This window comes from Diceros bicornis, chromosome 38 (genome assembly GCF_020826845.1).
Source record: "Diceros bicornis minor isolate mBicDic1 chromosome 38, mDicBic1.mat.cur, whole genome shotgun sequence".
NCBI lineage: Eukaryota > Metazoa > Chordata > Mammalia > Perissodactyla > Rhinocerotidae > Diceros > Diceros bicornis.
In genome coordinates this window covers 28,909,099-28,927,919 of record NC_080777.1, presented here as the reverse complement: position 1 = coordinate 28,927,919, position 18,821 = coordinate 28,909,099, and the positions used below count along the sequence as shown (strand labels likewise).

At 43.3% G+C, this 18,821-nt stretch overlaps 1 protein-coding gene across 5 annotated transcripts in view; it reads left to right on the top strand.

Moving 5' to 3' along the window:
- The window catches only part of KIF14 (kinesin family member 14), a 66,253-nt gene extending 50,565 nt beyond the window's left edge, over positions 1–15,688 (top strand). For 2 of the 5 annotated variants that reach the window (XM_058533758.1, XM_058533757.1), the window contains exons 23-30: positions 1,201–1,295; positions 4,135–4,359; positions 4,540–4,724; positions 8,179–8,337; positions 8,938–9,060; positions 12,959–13,033; positions 14,050–14,188; positions 14,544–15,688. In XM_058533758.1, the coding sequence (XP_058389741.1) occupies positions 1,201–1,295; positions 4,135–4,359; positions 4,540–4,724; positions 8,179–8,337; positions 8,938–9,060; positions 12,959–13,033; positions 14,050–14,188; positions 14,544–14,926 (1,384 nt within the window). In that variant the 3' untranslated portion in view covers positions 14,927–15,688. Of the gene's footprint in view, positions 1–1,200; positions 1,296–4,134; positions 4,360–4,539; positions 4,725–8,178; positions 8,338–8,937; positions 9,061–12,958; positions 13,034–14,049; positions 14,189–14,261; positions 14,345–14,543 lie in introns of those variants that run through there. The other 3 variants (XR_009217138.1, XM_058533759.1, XM_058533760.1) reach the window with 3 other exon arrangements.
- The last annotated feature ends 3,133 nt before the right edge of the window (positions 15,689–18,821 follow it).

Sequence of the window (18,821 nt, the reverse complement as noted above, 5' to 3'; positions counted from 1 at the left end):
CTTGTAGGAATTCAGGGGAAAATTTATATTTGAAACATTTAGGCTCTTATGGATAGAATGCTTCTGTTTAATAATCTTTTCAACAAATAGTGTTTTCCTTTGAGTGGCCAACAGCAGTGGAGAGTTCTGTTAAGAAAAGACTTCTGAGGGTCCAGTAGATTTAGATCCAGGTCACAGCTCGAGTGGTTTCATTGACATTATGGGGGCTGGAGTTGGAGTTTAGAAAATTGATAGATGAATGGCAATGGAAGCAGGCTGCTGTTTCCAGAAGCAATTAGAAAGCAAGAGTAACAGCTAGACAGCCAGTCACACTCTGGGGAGAGATTTGAGTGTTCCTCTGGGCTGAGGGAGAAGAGGGAGCGAAAGGAGCAATGGAGACAGGATCCTTTCCTCCCCCGTGTTGCTGCTACACTTCACAGGGGCTGTGCTTTTCACACTGTGTAGCGAATGTTTGCTTGAGTGGTTATTTACCTGGATCATTTCCCTGTTTAAAATCCTTCCCAGGATAATTTGCTCAGGACAGATCCGAGCTTCCTTAATTGGCATACAAGGTCAGCCCCGAGCTGGCCCCGCAGCGCCCAGCCCCATCCCTGGCTGCCCTCTCCGCCCTAGACGGCATCCTTCTGAGCCTCCTTTGGTTCTCTGCGTGTGAAGTACTTGCTTTTATGACCAGTTCTTCCCATGTGCCAGCGCCTGTGTCTGAAACACACTGTTCCCTGCTTCCCAAGCCTGCTCCCCCTTTGGCTAACTCCTACTCATCCTTCAGCCTCCTTACTCTAGGAGGCCCTCCCGCCTCCTTGGGCAGGGCGGGTTCTTCTCCAGAGTCTGCCACAGCGCTCTGCTCTCATCACACACATCACCTTATTGTAATTACTTCCCTAGTTTCTCTCTTGCTGTGGACCTCAAGCTCAGGGAGCCCAGAAACCATGGATGCTGTGTTTCACCACAGTATCCAGAGCCTATGAATTATAGTACTCTATGAATAATTGTTCTATTTAATTAACTATATGCTTAGAACAATACCTGTAAATAGTAAAATTCTTGCTCAATGAACCAAATTAATTTAACTAACGCTTGACGAAAATATTTCCATGGAAAACACACACATGTTCATTTTCTTTAGAGAATTAAACATAAATATTCCTAATAATTATTCCATGAAGTATATAGCTACTAATCTTATGGTTTATCTTTTTCCAGGAGCAGGAGTTTGATGAAGAATAGAAGAATTTCTGGTTGTTTACATGACATACAAGTCCACTCAATTCAGAATTTGCATTCTTCACATTCATCAGGTATTTTTTCCATCAGATTTTCTTGTAACTGAGAAAAGCATCAAGTCCTGGCTCCACCACTGCTTTGTTTCATGTTCTTGTGCAAATCATTTCATCTCCTGGAAGCTTCCGTTTCCTCTGTAAAATGGGAGAGTGGGCTGGACGGCTCCTCCCACTCCTAAAATCCTGTGCTGTGATTTATTTCACAGCTTTTAGTAGAATGGCTAATTCAAATGTGGGAGACGTGTGTGTTCAGAAATGTGTAAAAATGTTATTTTCTTGTAGGTGAAAAAAGCAAAGTGTAGAAGATTGTGTGTTATAGAATGTCATTTGTGTGAGGAGCAGAAAAAAAGATGCATACATATATGCTTATGAATGAATAAGATATTTCTGGAGAACTGCACCATGGCCTGAAGGTGCTGGTTGTCTGTGGGAGGTGGGGCAGGACAGGGCAGGAAGGAAGACTTCCTGTTCATTGCCTACCCTTTAGTTCCCTCTGAATTTTGTATGATACGCATGTATCATCTATTACAAAGTTAAAAAAATGTTTAAAAGAAAAAGTTACAGGAATTATTCCATTGAATAAATTATTTTATTTCAATATTGATTATAATGTTAATTTTCATATAGAAGGGGGGATACATTGTAAATTTGTATGTGTAACTACTTGTAATAATTAAAATTACTACCTGATGGCAATGGACTACTAGACAGCAATAAAAAAGAAGGAACCACTGATTCATAGAGCAACCTGGGTGAACCCCAAAAACATTATGTTGAATGAAAGAGACCAGATAATAAAGAGTACATACTGTATGATTCTATGTATGTGAAGTTTAAGAACAGGCAAAACTCGTCCATGGCGACAGAAGCCAGAGTTGTTCAGAACAGAATAGTGGGTGAGGAGGGATACTGTTGGGGTGGGATGATGGCAATGTTGTACCCGTGGTCTAAGTGGGGTTACCCTGGTGTGTGTGCACACAGGTAAAAGCAAGAAGCTGTATGCTTAAGATAGGCACACTTTATAGAGTATAAATGATACCTTAGTAGCAAAAAGTTTTGAAATTACTATGTAATGTAATAATCTATTTGATAAAGGTATTAATGGAATATGAGTAGCCATAAAAGAAATTATATCTCATCTTGACTTTAAAATAAAGACATTAGGGTTTCTTTTTTTTTAAGTCATAAAATTATCTTTTAGGAAGATAATTATCTTACTACTTGTTTAAAGTAGAACAAAATATGCTAGAGGCTTTTTGTTTACCAGCAAAGTGAAAGGTTATATACCTATGGTAGCAGCTTATTCGTTCAGTATTATGGAGAGTAAGATGTCTTATAAAAGTACTTTTTCCAGGTAACTAAACTTGTGTCTTCAAGGGCCATTTTTTAAGAGCTGTTTTTTTTTTTTTTTTGTGAGGAACATTAGCCCTGAGCTAACATCTGTTACCAATCCTCCTCTTTTTGCTGAGGAAGATGGGCTCTGAGCTAACGTCTGTGCCCATCTTCCTCTACTTTATATGGGACGCTGCCACAGCATGGCTTGATAAACGGTGTGTAGGTCCACGCCTGGGATCTGAACCTTCGAACCCTGGGCCACTGAAGTGGAGTGCGCGAACTTAACCACTATACCACCAGGCCAGCCCTAAGAGCCCTTTTTAAAATCAGAATATTAAGAGGAAGTCAGAAATATGAGAGGTCCTTGCTTGTGTGCAGTTTTGGAGAGGGAAATGGAAACCCAGCTGTGCATTTAGTGGGACCCTGCCTGGGCAGCTGTGAGGTGCTGGAAGGAATCCAGGCCTGCTGGGCGTGGAGGGTGCACTTTCTAGCCGTGGGAGGTCCAGCAAGTGTCTTATCGTCTCACCTTAAGGGCCATACTTGTAAACTGGATTTTGCCAGTCTTTCTGCAGTGTTGGTGCTGGAGTTGAGAGTGAATTGGTACAGTTACCTTCCTGAGCAGAGGATGTACCGTTAACTCTTCATGATGACTGGAGCGTGGTGATTCGTCATGACCCTGTGCTGATACAGCTCTGAGTTTGGCAGCTTTTCTTTTTTCTCTTCCAGAATCAGGCTCTTATCTTTGTTCTAGATGCTTGATAGTCCCCACCCTGTGCCTTTGTTTCATCTTGCCTTGTGGTTTGCCATTCCTGATTGCCTATGGCCCAGAGCAGAAAATTCATATTGTGTATTAAATGAAGATCATTGTACCCACGTGTTGCATTCCAGGAAAAAGTTATTTCCAGAGGCTCCCAATGAGCTCTTTCAAGCTTTTCCATTTACTTCTGGTTTGGATGGTGCTTAGAACATCATGCTGAAAGTCTGTCTCCCAGAGGTGTGCTATAGTAACCGTTGGTGGTCGGTTTGCTTCAGCCTGTCGTGATGATAGCGAACCTAGAGAAGGAGCTATTTTAAAGTAGGGCCACTGAGACATTCCTTTTACCATAGTTTCCTCTAGTATTGCCCACTTTTCCAGCTTATGAACTAAATTTATTTATATTATGGTTATATTATTTTATTTTATGTAACTGCTATTTTCACCAATTCAGCGTTCCTTAGGTGTTACCAAAAAGTAAATAAAGGAGGAGATTAAACCAGTGGTTACATGGACATTTGGATTCTCTGTACTGATTTGTGGTGGAGGAACTGCTAACCTATGGATCAATGCAGTTGAGAGGTTAATTGGTTCCTTTATGGGATTGTGTTTTCACTTTGGTGTATAGAAGCAAGGATGTGTTGAAGGAAGAGTAACCTACTTTGAGTTTATTGACCAATGATTCTATAATTGCTTGCATTAATGCATTTGTTTGAAAGTATTGTGCCTGAAAACTAGGCTTAAGATGGCTATTTTCTGTTGATACAGGCTTACTGGAGAAATCAAGCACCATTTACTCAAATTCAGCAGAATCTTTTCTTCCCGGAATTTGCAAAGAATTGATTGGTTCATCATTAGATTTTCTTGGACAGAGTTATGATGAAGAACAGACTATGGCAGACAGCCTGCTTAATAATTTTCTTAAAATTTATAACGGGCTATTTGCCATCTCCAAAGCGTATGAAGAACAAGATGAAGAAAGTCAGTATAACCGTAAGCAACCTCCCTGCTGTGTGAACTCGCACAAATGATTGTTTTCTGCACATTACACTTTGTTTGGAATGCCTGTTCCTCACATCTAGTGTGCATTTTCTGACGATGTTAATGTTTTAGTGGTGGTCATACGTGAGTGATTTGGAGAGTATTTCTTCTGATAATTTTTCTTCTTTCAAGTGTTCTCTTCAGATCGAGCCACCCAGTCACTCACTATCCAGGTAGCAGGTGCGTTTGAGCAGCTTGTGGTGCTGACGACACACTGGCTGAGTGATTTTGTGCCCGGTGCCAGCACAGCCAGACTTGGTGATGAATTGAGACAAGAAGTCAAAAAACTCGGAGGCTACTTACAGTTATTTTTGCAGGTAGGTTGACTTGCTGATTATCATTTGAAGAATTCGGCTGTTCAATAAGGATTTATTGACTTTCTACTGTCCTCATCTTCCCCAAAATTAGATCTGTAGGATTTTGAGAAGTGATTTCTCTTTTGAAATCCTGAGACTATGGATGTCTATACTTGATTTATTGAACCAACACTTACATGGCTGTTTGTGCGCCAGGCACTAGTTCTAAGTGACTTAGAAATATTCACTCAGTTAATCCTCACAGCAACCCCAGAAGTGGGTACTGTTATTGTCACCATTTTATAAATGAGGAAGAGGAGGCACAGGGAGGGTAAGTAGCCCAGTGTTACATAACTAGTAAGTTGTGGATTTGAACCCAGGCAGTCTCGGGCCCAGAGTTCATGCCCATTACCCATATACCATGCTGGCCCTCAGGGTGGGCTATCGGGAAGAGAGGCAGAGTCTTGCTCTGGTTATGGGTTGGGTTTCAGCTGGTGGTGAGTTAGTCACAAGCCTGCTGCTATCGAGGCCAGAAAAGTAATTTTGTTTTCCTGTTTGCCGTGCATCAGATAAGGTAAAGTTTGGCTGTAAGGAAGAAGTAAGATGGAAGCTTCCTTTCTCTCACATAAAATCTGGAGGTGGGCATGGTGGCTGTTCTCCACAAAGTCCTTGGGATCTGGGCTCCCTCCAGGGCACCCATCTGCTCTGCCTAAAGCGTGGCCCTTGATTTCATGGTCCACCAGGGAGGCAGAGTTCAATGCACAGATGGAAGGAGTGACAAAGAAGGAAAGGGCCAAGCGGGCCTTCCTTTAAGGGAAGTTTCTGGAAATTACCATATGACATTTCTGTTTTTATATCTTTGGCCAGAACTTCATCACATGAGCACATCTAGCCACAAGTATCATTGGGAAATGTATGTTTTATTCTGGACAGCTGTGTGCCAACCGAATAATCAGGGGTTCTTTCCTGTGGAAGAGGGGGGGCATTGATCTTGGAGAATACCCAGTTGTCCGCCATCTCAGCAAACTCCTCCATAAGAATCCTTGAATACACCAGGGGAGCAGATGTGAAAATACCAAAAGGGATAGGTTTCACTTTTAAAAATGGATAATTTGGTTTCATAACAAAATGTTCTAGAATATGTGGACAAATCTTGTGCTACAGTGCCCACCAAAAGACTTTCCACATTCTGTTATTGTCGCAGAAGTTTAGTTGTATCAAATGCTTTCTGAGTGGGCTATTTACTTGCTGGAATTTGGAAACCTTTATTTGATCATCTGATCTAACTGGTCAAATTGAAATCAGATGTTTAGTTTTAATTGCTCGTTACTCTCCCCTGGAGGTCTTCCTGGGTCTCCCCAAGACTTGGTTAGGCATTTCTCGCTTGTGTGTGTGTTTTTTTTTTTTTTTTTGGGAGGAAGATCAGCCCTGAGCTAACATCCATGCTAATCCTCCTCTTTTTGCTGAGGAAGACGGGCTCTGAGCTAACATCTATTGCCAATCCTCCTCCCTTTTCTTCCCCAAAGCCCCAGTAGATAGTTGTATGTCATAGCTGCACATCCTTCTAGTTGCTGTATGTGGGACATGGCCTCAGCATGGCTGGAGAAGTGGTGCGTCGGTGCGCGCCTGGGATCCGAACCCGGGCCACCAGTAGCGGAGCGCGCGCACTTAACTGCTAAGCCACGGGGGCGGCCCAGGCATTTCTCTTATTGCTTCTCTGAGAACCCTCTGCTTCACATTATGCCTTTTATTTATTTATTTACTTATTTATTTTTGAGGAAGATCAGCCCTGAGCTCACATCTGTTGCCAATCCTCCTCTTTTTTTGCTGAGGAAGACTGGCCCTGGGCTAACATCCCTGCCCACCTTCCTCTACTTTGTATGGGACACCACCATAGCATGGCTTGATAAGCGGTATGTATGTCCGTGCCTGGGATCCGAATCTGCGAACCCTGGGCCGCCAAAGCAGAACACGCGAACTTAACAGCTATGCCACCAGGCTGGCCCCCACATTATGCCTCTTAATATACCATATTATTTACAAGCCTGCACACTTCAGTGGCAGGTGGAGGGAATGTGAGTGTCTTTTCTCACAAGGACTCATTATGTGATGGATGCTCAGTTGGGCACTTGTTGAGTTAGTTACAAATTCACGTTAGATGAAGGACCACTTTCGATATAGGAAACAGGGAAATGGAATGACTATAGGACAGAGGGTGGACTGCAAAGCAGGGGTGGATGAAGTGACGAATGGAGGGGATGCTCTGACAGCACAGAGCCATGAGGACGAAAGGGAGAGCTGGCCAGAGAGCAGAGCTGGCGAGCCACACTCTGAGGTTCTGACTAGGCTCCGGCCTAGAGAAGGAAGCTGGTTGCGAGACGGTTTGTGGTGGAAACAAGAGAGTGAGATGCGCTTAGTTGACTTTCAGATTTTAGAGGTAAGACAGGAAACAAAAACCAAAACCCACTATTGGCATTTGGAAATCCAGTGTTTGAATCCATGCTAAGTTAGTTGTATGTCCTTGGGCAAACTGCTTAATGTTTTGAGTCTCCCATTCCCTCCCCTGGAAAATAAAAATGGCAGTGCCTATCTGGCAGGGTTGCTGTGAGGGTCAGGGCCGTTGATGTTGTAAGGAGGTACCGACTGAGTAACTGGTATGTAGTTTCTTTCCTTCTCTTCATTCTTGAGGAAGAATGCTTTGAACTTACCTTAGGGGTTGTGACCTGTAGCTCTGTGAGAAATGTTTCCTGTAAGGAACCGAGCACGGAGAGAGCAGGTGTCGTGGAGGGAGGCCCGGCTGAGCTCGGGAGGGACCCTGTGAAGCCGGCAGACTGGATTTAGTGACTATCCTTTCTACTTAAGCATGCTTTGAGAATCCTTCTCGTGTAGCGATACAATTAACATATTCCAGAAAGCAGCCCAAGGGCAGTGTTCTGAAGAGTCCCCACAACGGGCAGGAGACAGAAGAAAGAGAAGCTCCAGAGACACCCCATTCCTCTCGGGTGTGCGTTCTGGTGTACACGGGGGCCTTTTGTGTGAAGGGGGTTTGGTTTTGTTTTTTTCCCTTTTCCTTTCTCTCTCCTCTCCCTCTCCTTTTCCTTGTCCCTTGATAAGAGAAAATATCTTTGTTAACCATCTGTCAGGTGGTTATAGGGACAGGAAAAGCTCAAAGGCAGAAGAGCCAGCGTTCTGTTCTGTTCTTTTGGTGTTCACGCGTCACTTTTGTCTATGTCTGGTGAACTGCGTACTTGCCTCACGTCTCCTGTGGTCTGTGAGGCCTGTGAGGGTGGCGACTGTTTTAGTGATTTTATTACCGTTAGTAGCTGTAGGTCGTCTGTTGTCTGGTTCTGACTGAGACTGATGAAGCATAGTCGCTATATCAGTGAAAGCAGAAGGCATTTTCTTCAGACTGTTTTTCCTGTCTTTACCCCTTGTAATCTCATGTATGATATACTGGTCCATTTTTATCTTATAGGGATGCTGTTCAGATATTTCATCAATGGTAAAAGAGGCTCAAGAGAAAGTAATGCAGATCGTACAACAAGCTGTAAAGTGTGTGGGACAGTTAGCGGTTCTTAAGGGGAGCCAGCTACATTTTCTGGAAAACAGTTACAGTAAGGCCGCCAGTGTCCAGGTAAGTTAGCAATGTTAGTTCTGAGAGACTTCACCTGAGGGAACAGTAGAGTCTTCCGATAATAGTGTCAACCAAACATGATACGTTTTTATTTTTCAAAATGGCACATACTTTAATAGTTGAGCAATAAGATTTAGAACTGCTTCAGTCTAAGTGGGTTAAATGTCCCTGATGCCTTTGGAACCCTCACCTCACCTTTTGGAGCTTCGGTTGGTGACAGCCATCTGCTCTGGAGGGTTTGCTCAGCCACCAACACATGAAGAACTCTGTAATTCTATAAAATTCATATTTGCTTGCTGTAATTATTCATGCTATTGAAGACAGTATTATATTAGAAAGTTGCCGTGTTCTGGCACACAGTTTCCTGCCTGAGATGATAAACATTCCTTACAACATCTTATATGTGGAATACTAGATTATAGATCTGCTCACTTTCTTTCCTTATAGACTGTTAGTTTCTATTCCAGCTTTAGTTGAACTTAATAAACTTGGAATATATTACAGGCTTAAAATAAGCAGAAAATATAACTTAATTATTGGATAACTTAAAATATATCTAAAACTTGAGTTTGCCAGTTAATGCCTAAAAATGTTTTCTAGGAGGATTTCATGGATGCTATTTGTGATGGTGTGGTCTTAGGAATGAAGATTCTATTAGACTCTGGACTAGAAAAAGCAAAAGAACTTCAGCACGAAGTCTTAAGGCAGGGTACCCAAAATGAGGTAAGATAAATAAAAGAATGTTCTATATTGTACCAGATAGTTTATAAAGTTGATTTTTTTCTAACTCAGTGAATTAGATTTTTATGAATTTACATATCTTAATTTGTGTTGAATTATTTTTTATTGAAAAGGCTGACAGTGTCTTTTTGTCATGGTGATGTTTCCCAAGTTACCCTTGCATCACTACCGCCTCTGTTGTTAATATTTTGCTAGATAGCGTAGCTTTTGTCAGTGAGAATCCAGTCTGTGGATGGACTCCCAAGCAGAATGGAGTGTGGCAGCGACATCTAGTGTTCACTCTCTCTTGTCTTCTTCCTTACCTTTGTCTAGGTCTCTGCTTTTCCACTTAAGAATGGAAACTACCGGGGCTGGCCCAGTGGCACAAGCGGTTAAGTGTGCGCACCCTGCTGCGGCGGCCCGGGGTTCGCCGATTCGGATCCCGGGCACACATCCCACCGGTTCGGATCCCGGGCACGCACCGTCGTACTGCTTGTCAAGCCATGCTGTGGCAGCCTCCCATATAAAGTGGAGGCAGATGGGCATGGATGTTAGCCCAGGGCCAGTCTTCCCCAGCAAAAAGAGGAGGATTGGCAGATGTTAGCTCAGGGCTGATCCTCCTCACACACGAAAAAAAGAATGGAAGCTACCATTTATTGATCCAGTCCCTTGGACTATTTTGCCAAGGGCGTTCACATCGGTTATTTCATATCAAGATATAGAACCAGTGAAGATTTGAGTGTCTTCCTAGAATGTGCCTCCTCCCTGCTTCATCAGCTGACTAGCATACAAGCATGAACCCATGCTGTCCTAGAGGTGGCCCATGAGGAAGCGCCGGGTTCGGATGGTGAAAGCGCCAGGTTCTGACCTGCCTCTGTCACTTTCCAGCAGTCATTCATCAGGGCACTCAGTGCTCTGACCGTGTTTCTGCACCTGTCACACTAATACCTGTGTCACAGGTTTGAGCTGTTTACTTACTGAATCAGCTCCTGGTGACAGGTACTGGACCAGGTGCTCTACATATAACAGAGGTGAACTCACACCTGGCGAGGCAGGAATTCCTGGTGTTCCCTGAGCTGCACTGGGCTAGAGCAGCTCGCTTAGTTGCCGGAGCTGAGGTTTTCTGTGCTCCTTGCTCGACTCCGTAGCTCAGCATGCTGCATAAATCGGTCACTAATGTTCTTTGTCGAGAGTTACTATTAGTGAAGTGGGGATTGGGAAGATAAAAGTTCAAGTCTTACGACAGTGAATTGCAGAGACTTTTCTCTTCTAGAATCTTGTTGTAACAACTTGTTGTTAAAACCGTCCCTGGCCATTCCCTTTGTCTTGCTGGAGCCAGTCAGTGGGATGGAGCTGCGTGGGGACGTTTAGGTTCTGAGACTGTCCCCACTAGGATGAATACTCCTTTACATCTGTCTTATTGACCTAGGAAGGTGGGTCATGTGGAGGCCTGTTAGCTTCCACCCCTCTGGGTAGCTGTTTCCAGGAAGGCATGGAGTAAGTTAGATTTTTCTTTCCTTTTGGGAAAACCTTTGCATTAATGTCCTTCTCGCTCCCTTGGCTGAGGGGAAACTCTCCATGTAAGCCGGAGTGGTCTGCATCCACTTCCTCTGATGACAGGGCTGTGTAGACCTCTCTCTGCTCAATCTCTGGGGAGAGACACTGAACGTTAGGTTCTCTCCTCCCTCCTGCGTAGCCAGAGCCACTTGCCTGAGCCTCACGTGCTCCATTTGAAAAGTCAGGGGGACCGTAAAATTGTTCTGGGGATCATGAGCTATAGAACGATGTATAGGAAAACGCTGAACCTCGTGCCTGGCAAGTCTGAGGCCCCTCAGCTTGCTCCTGTCTTGTTCTCTATGTACGTCTGCCTCTCTCACTTTGTAGTTTGGTTTTGTTTTTAAAATAAAAATGCATTCAAAAGGAGTTCATGTTGCCACTAACTCAAGATCTGTGGGTCTAAGCATGTTCCAGCAGACATGAGGCTGACTTCGGTTCCTAGTGCCACTTTGGGGAAAGGGCGTGGTGGACTGGTGGAGCTTGTGTCCCCTCTGCTGGCATCTGAGGCTCGGTTTTGCCCGGCAGCAGCACCATTTATCACTAAAACACTTCATCACTGTCTGCAAAGTAGAATTTCTGTGGCAATAAGTGCAAAAGGGTATAGAATAAGTTAATGAAAACTGGAGATGAAATTGTGTATGTGAATGTGCTCAGTAAGCAGAAAGCAGGGTCAGATGGTAGCTTTCCTGTTGTTCTGAGGACATAAACAGCAACGGGTCAGGCCTGTCCAGCACAGACTTCTATTATCTGCATCTTCATGCGGACCTCTGCCCAACTTCCTCTCGTTTCTCTCTACGATGTGCCTTAGCTGTACTGTGTTACTCATGGTGGGGTTTTGACTTGTCATATTCTTGTTACGTTAACACTCATGAGAGCCTACAGAAGGAAAAGGGAATAACCAAAGAAATAGAAATAGGATCAAAGTAAGGCATTGGAGTTATGATTTTAAAGCTGGAATCAGGGGAAGAAAAGGAATTTGGATGTTCTTTTTTCTTTTCTTTACTCCGTGGGGAAAAAGTTGGAGTTCAACTTGGGGAAGAGCCCTGTGGGTAAAGCCAGTTCAGTCCTTAAGCAGAATGCCCTGGCAGAAAATAAGAGAATGCCCCGTAGAGAGCAGCATCGAGCAGTACAAAAGCAAAGGCTTAGGATTTAGACCTGAGAGTCTTAGGTGCTGGCGCCGGGATCTGCTTCCTTATTTGTTAAAGGAACACGGTGGCATATGCTGCATAGGGCTGTAATTGAGAGTCAAATCATAAAGCATATGTGAGCAGATAAGTAGGACAGAGAAAGACAAATACTGTGTGATCTCACTTATGTGGAATCTAAAAAACCGAACTCGTGGAAACAGAGAACAGATTGGGGGGTGGAGGGGAATGGGTGAAGGGGGTCAGGGGGTACAGACTTCCAGTTATAAGTTAATAAATCCTGGGGATGTAATGTACAGCGTGGTGACTATAGTTAACAATACTGTATTATATATTTGAGAGTTGCTAAGAGTAGATCTTAAATGTTCTCATCACAAGAAAAAAAATTTTGTAACTGTGAGATGATGTTAACTACACTTATCGTAGTGAACATTTCAGAGTATACCAAATCATTATGTCGTACACCTTAGACTAATACAATGTTATACATCAGTTGTATCTCAATGAAACTGGGAAGATGCATATATAGAGTTCTTAGAGCATAATATTTGCTTGATAGATTAGTTACCTCACCCCCTCCAAGGGAAGTTTTGGAAATTTCATTCCTATAAACATTTAAATATAAACAAATGCTATTGTTATAACAAACATCAGAAGGTATCCATATTTAATGTAGAAATCAATGTGCAATTTATTTCGAAAGAAATTCCACTTACGTGATTTAGGTTCTTGAGCTTTTTTTTCTTTTTTTTTTTTTTTGTGAGGGAGATCAGCCCTGAGCTAACATCCATGCCAATCCAATCCTCCTCTTTTTGCTGAGGAAGACCGGCTCTGAGCTACCTTCTATTGCCAATCCTCCTCCTTTTTTTTTCCGCTAAAGCCCCAGTAGATAGTTGTATGTCATAGCTGCACATCCTTCTACTTGCTGTACGTGGGATGCGGCCTCAGCATGGCTGGAGAAGCGGTGCGTCGGTGCGCGCCTGGGATCTGAACCCCAGGCCGCCAGTAGCGGAGCGTGCGCACTTAACCGCTGGGCCACGGGGCTGGCCCCTCTCGAGCTTTTTAATTGCAGTCCCAGTAATCGAATTCCAGTCATCTGACATCTAGATTAGAACTCTCTTCCCTGTCTGGTCCCACAGAGTTCTAGGATTCTTGTAGATAACTACTTGTATAATAAAACATTTGAACATTCTCTGTAGGCCACCGACCAGATGAGAGCTAACGCCGCGGGATTGATTGGGTCTCTTGAAAACCTCTTTGCTGAATGGAGAACAGTAAGAGAAGCTTTAACTTGTTTTTGTTTGATTTTGTTGAGTGTATTTTATTGTTTCATTTGCTTCCAGTATAGATATTTTTATTTCAGTTTTTACCCTTAGCTGGATAACTCCGCTGTGCTTGTTTAGTTGAAGTGTGTAAGTAGCTCTCTAGCGGCTTCCTCATGGGAGTCATAACTTATTAGTTTTAGTGATGGGTAAGATAGGGTATAGAAATGGACTAATAGTAACGTATTTTATCTGTTTCTTACTGCTCCTGGTTTGGTAACTGTCAGCTTTTGCTTGGATAGTCATTACAGGCTAAAAAATTGTGTTTAATAATCAAGATGCTCAAAGATTTTAAAACACAGGTGAATTAGACAAAGTATTTTATTCTCATGTTACAGGTAAATAAAAAAATATAAACTAAGTATATAATCAGTGACTTAAAAAGGAGAGAAATTTCTATGGCTTGAAAATTTTTATTTAAATAAAATAAATGGGAGCTATAATGTTGAACTCTTAAAGATTAAATAAATTTATCTTTTATGATATTGGATGATAAATGGTACTATTTTATTTCGTTCTCATGTAATAGGATGATTGGACTTTGATATAAAATTAATTAACAATTCCTATTTCCTTTGAAAACAGTAATTGTTAATATTGTATTTTAATCTTGCTTGTAGAAATAGAGTTAATCCCTGGTGAGGAAATTAGACTCATTCTCTTTCTTAAGATAAGATTCTGGCAATTAAAATCATTTTGACTAAGTCTTACTGCTATGTAGCCTGTTATGTATTTTTTTTTTTTCTCCCCAAAGCCTCAGTAGATAGTTGTATGTTGTAGTTGCACATCCTTCTAGTTGCTGTATGTGGGACGTGCCCTCAGCATGGCCGGAGAAGCGGTGCATCAGTGCGTGCCCGGGATCTGAACCCAGGCTGCCAGTAGTGGAGTGCTTGCACTTAACCACTAAGCCACGGGGCTGGCCCCCAACCTGTTATGTATTTTTAAAAATATTAACTTTATTTACACAGAAAAGCTTCAGAACTCAAGTACAAGAAGAAAATTCCAGATACCAAGATTTGAAGAAGATGGTTAATCTTGTCCCAGAATTCTTGAAGTTAAAACACTGCTTAGAGCAGACTGTTCAAATTATTATTTCTGCACTGAGAGGTATGTACTCCAAATGGAATTTGTAATCAGAATGTTACAGTTAAAGGAATCTCAGACATCTTTTCATTTCTAGTCTAATCATTAACGAAGGCCTAAGTAATGCCACTCACTGAGGTTACCAGTATAGGAACTTGTGTGATTGGATTCTCGCTTCAGGTATGTAAGTACCTCTGCCTAGATGATCAGCTCCTAGGAAACCAGGTGCTTCCTTAGCAGAGAAGCTGAATAGTCTTCAGCTGTTGGGGGTGGTTGACAGGGTCCCTCTGAGGTAAGAGGTATCCAGAGTCACAGGACAGTAATAAACGCCTCATGGAGAATGAAGAGGTGTGTGAACTTTCCTCTCCTCTGTGCACAGGATGCCGCAGTGACGTCCGTCTCCTCAGGAACGGTGTGGAAGGTCTTTGCAGCCTGGCCAGGGCTTTTCGTGATGACTGCAGTCTGCGCTCTGCTTCTGTGGACGGCCCTGCAAGGAGAGCCCCTCAGGCTGACCACAGGGAACTGGAGTTGCTAGCCAGGTCCCTCCTCTCATGTTTCGAATCTGAAGAAAGACCTGCTTTGTTGAAACCCGGGGAAATTTGTGATCAGAATACTAGAGCAGAAGGACAAGAACACTCGGAATGCAGCAGGCCTGACTCGTGTAGGAAGAAAGGTGTGCCAAAGCGTGTCTACGCGCTCCACAGCGCGTCCCCAGCCGAAAGCTCAGAGGACAGCGCAGCCAGTAGGATGCAGTGGGTGTGAACCCGGTGTGAAGGCCGTTTCTGACCGCAAGCGTGTGTGTGGTTTGTACAGGTACTTGGCGATGCTGCCTGGGTGATGTAGAGCAGATTCTGGAGAATCATTCTTTTAAGAACCCGATCCTTTCGTTTGCCCTGTGCGCCCGCAGACAGCACTCACATATTCGGCGTGGCTGGAAGCGAGTGCCCGCAGTCCTTGAATACACGTGGTGATTTCCCTGTGAGGAAGAGATGCTGAATAAATGCTGGTCCTTGCATTGCGAACACTGTTAGTGAACCGTGTGTGCATTTTCAGGGGCTTTAATGTGTGAGGTGCAACACGCTCGCTTTCATGTTCTTTTGGCATTTGAGCTTGTGTTCTCTCTGAAGTTTTATATGCAGTTTTAATAGTCAGTGCTCCGCCTGGTGGAGCTTCTGCTGTCAGGTTCTGCGAAGTGTAGAGGGACAGATGAGGACTTTTCCTGAAGGTCGTACCTCCTCGCAGGGCTTCCTAAGGGCTCAGTCCAATAGGTCTCCTCTTCATGTTCAGTATTGAGTCTTTTCTTTCTGCTTCTAAACTCATGGCTCCATTGGTCACAAACCTTTTCGCGTCTTTGTAAAATTTTGTATACATGTATTTATATTCTTAAGTAAATCGTTATGTGGTATTTGAATGAATGGTGAAAAACATTATTAAAATTATGCACACTAATAAATGTTATAAAGAGAATGCCTTTAATAAATCTTGTCAGCTTCAGAATTGCCTCTTGAGCTAAGATTTTTTATATTGATTTTCTTCATTTACTTTATTCCTCCCTTAAAGTTGCTGTAATAGCTCTGCCTTGATAATAGCTATCCTAGTGTTGCAAATCAAACAGATAATTAGGAAATACTAAACAAAAATTAATATTATTACAACAACTACTTAGATGTTTTTTAAACGTTGCTGTGCCTCTTTTTGGTTGTTCTGTCTGGAATAGATGTGTCCCTGTGTGCTGTAGTGGAAAGAGCAGGAGCTCTGGAGTTTGACACTTTCTTCATGCAGTCGGGTTGTGAACCCCAATGAGGCTACTCAGTAATTGTTTGGTTATTTAATTATTTATTGAGGTGACATTGGTTTATAACATTATAGAGATTTCGTGTGTACATGAGTATATTTTGATTTCTGTGTAGACTACATCATATTCACTACCCAAAGGTTAATTACCATCCATCACTGTACACATGTGCCCTGTCACCCTTTTCTGCCTCTCCCCCTGCCCCTCTGGTAACCACCAATCTAATCTCTGTGTCTGTGTTGTTATTGTTTTTATCTTCTGAGTAAAATCATACAATATTTGACTGTCTCCATCTGACTTCACTTATCATAATACCCTCAAGATCCATCCACGTTGTTGCAAATGGCTGGATTTCATCTTTTTTATGGCTGAGTAGTAGTCTATTGTGTGTGTATATATACATACACACCACATCTTCTGTATGCATTCATCTATTGATGGGCACGTAGGTTGTTTCTAAGTCTTGGCTATTGTGAATAATGCTGCAATGAACATAAGGGTGCAAATATCTTTATGCATTCGTGTTTTCATGTTCTTTGGATAAATACCCAGTAGCACGATAGCTGGATCATATGGTATTTCTATTGTTAGTTTTTTAAGAAGTCTCCATACTGTTTTCCATAGAGGCTGCACCAGTTTGCACTCCCACCAGCAATGTATGAGGGTTTCCCTTTCTCCACATCCTCTCCAACACTGGTTATTTCCTGTCTTGTTAATTATAGCCGTTCTGATGGGCGTGAGGTGATATCTCATTGTAGTTTTGATTTGCATTTCCCTAATAGTTAGTGATGTTGAACATCTTTTCATGTGCCTGTTGGCCATCTGTATATCTTCTTTGACCTTAAACAAGTTACTTGCTGTCTTCCCACCCATTTCCTCATCTGCCGAAAGAAAAGTAACAGCCACCTCATGGCCTATCTGAACATTAAATGAGAACAACCTGGGACTAACTCCTGGCAAGCAGTAGGTTGTGAGTAAATGTTAGCGTCCATCCTTCTTTCCCATCACCAGTTACAAACCCTTGTCATTATGTGTACAGGACCACACTCGGTGCCAGCCTTTGCCGTTTATAACATTCTGCTAGTGCACCAGGTTGTATTGCAGTGCTTTTAACGTGGCACAGTTGAAAATCTATCTGCACCATTAGGTTCTTGATAATAAAGAGAACTAAATGACATCTTACTGCCCTTCAGGAAGGTGTGGTGTGGTGTGCGTGTGTCCTTCATGAGGCCCATCTGAAACTTTTAGCAAAATGTTTATTGTTTAATCTAATTAACTAATTAGCACACTTGAATTTGCAGTGCCTAGCTGTGTGCCAGTGACTGCTGTGAGGTTTTACCTAAATACAAAAAGTAAGAATTCATTTATCACAGATGAGGGGAACAGGTGCCTACAGTTTGGTTCAGTTAAAAGACAGTTGATACAGTCTGGCCTCCAGCAGAGCCCCCCTCTCCTCCCTCCTGGGTCCCGCTGGCTTGCTGCCCAGATCCCACTGCTTCTGAGAGCATTCAGAACACCTCTTCCATACCCTCCAGGTGACCTCCCCAGCGGGAGACCCCCGAGAACAGAGAAAGGAGAGGCTTCTGCAAGCTCCGAGACTTGAGTTCATATTCTTGGCCTACTCTCTTCTCTGAAACCAGGCTCCCTCCCCACCACATAATCCAGGAGGCACGCGTTGGTTCAGGTGGACCATGACTTAACCGTGGGGAAGGAGCTCGCATCCCTGATGGAACACGTGAGCAATGTTCTGCTGGAACAAAACGAGATGCTAAACTTCTGGGAAGCCAGGCACTCACTCTGCTGACTAGCCCAGTATTCTTTAATGAGACTTTTGTAATCCAGCAATTCTCTAACCATTCTCTTTTCCATAAAACATCTCTACGCAAGTGGCCTCTTTGAACTGGCCCAAGAACCTCTTCCCTGCCAGCACCTTTGAAGTCAAACTTTGACGTGTGCTTATAATCAATTTGAGATGTTGCTCTGACCTTGTGAGGGGATTCTGGGTGATAATTTAGGTAAAGTTGAAGTTAATAATATAACTCACTTTTTACAGATTTAAGCATTTAACACCCCCCCCCTTGTTTTTCGGAGTGCGACAATAACACATCTCACGGGGCTGGTGTGAGATTAGTTGAATTGTTGGGCAGGTGAATTGCTTGGGACAGTGACTGGCACACAGGTTTCAGTAAAAAGCAGTGTTATTACTGAGTGGAGGAGGCACCAGGCTGGCATTCTGGTTGGATTACTAAAGACCGTCCTCTTCCCACCACTTTACACTGCTGCCTTTCACCCTCTGCATTTCTGTTCCAGCCTGCCTCCTGCCCCTTGTTCCCGTCCTAATTACATTTCAAAGGGAAGAGCATGGTTTTGCAGAATCCTTAAGATAACAGGGGTCTGGAACTGGTCTGAAGCTTTTGCCTGTCTAGAGATCTCTCCTTTGTCACCTCCCTCAGTTCCCATATCCTCCCTAACCACTTGGGACATCACGTCCCTGGGTTATCCTCACGCTAAGGGATTGAGAAATGTGAAGAAGGCGTCCCCATTGCCAAGTTCACATAGATCCGGAACATGGGACCAGCAACTCATCAAAAGCTTAGCCCTCAGGCGACACCGCACTGCTCAGACTATGGGACATTCCGTCTGAAGTAAAATAAAACGTGCTGGACATCACGGGAAGTTTACAGCCCAGCGCCCCAGTTCCCAACAACCTGTGTGCAAATCAACAAGGAGTGTCAGAGTTATCTGCAGAGTGGTGCCTGCAGGAGGGTCTTCAGAAGACGGAATAACCCCGGGGCTTCCCGTCCTCCTTGATTTTCCTGCAGCATAAGTGCTGTAGTTGTACCCCCTTCCCCTCCACAACTC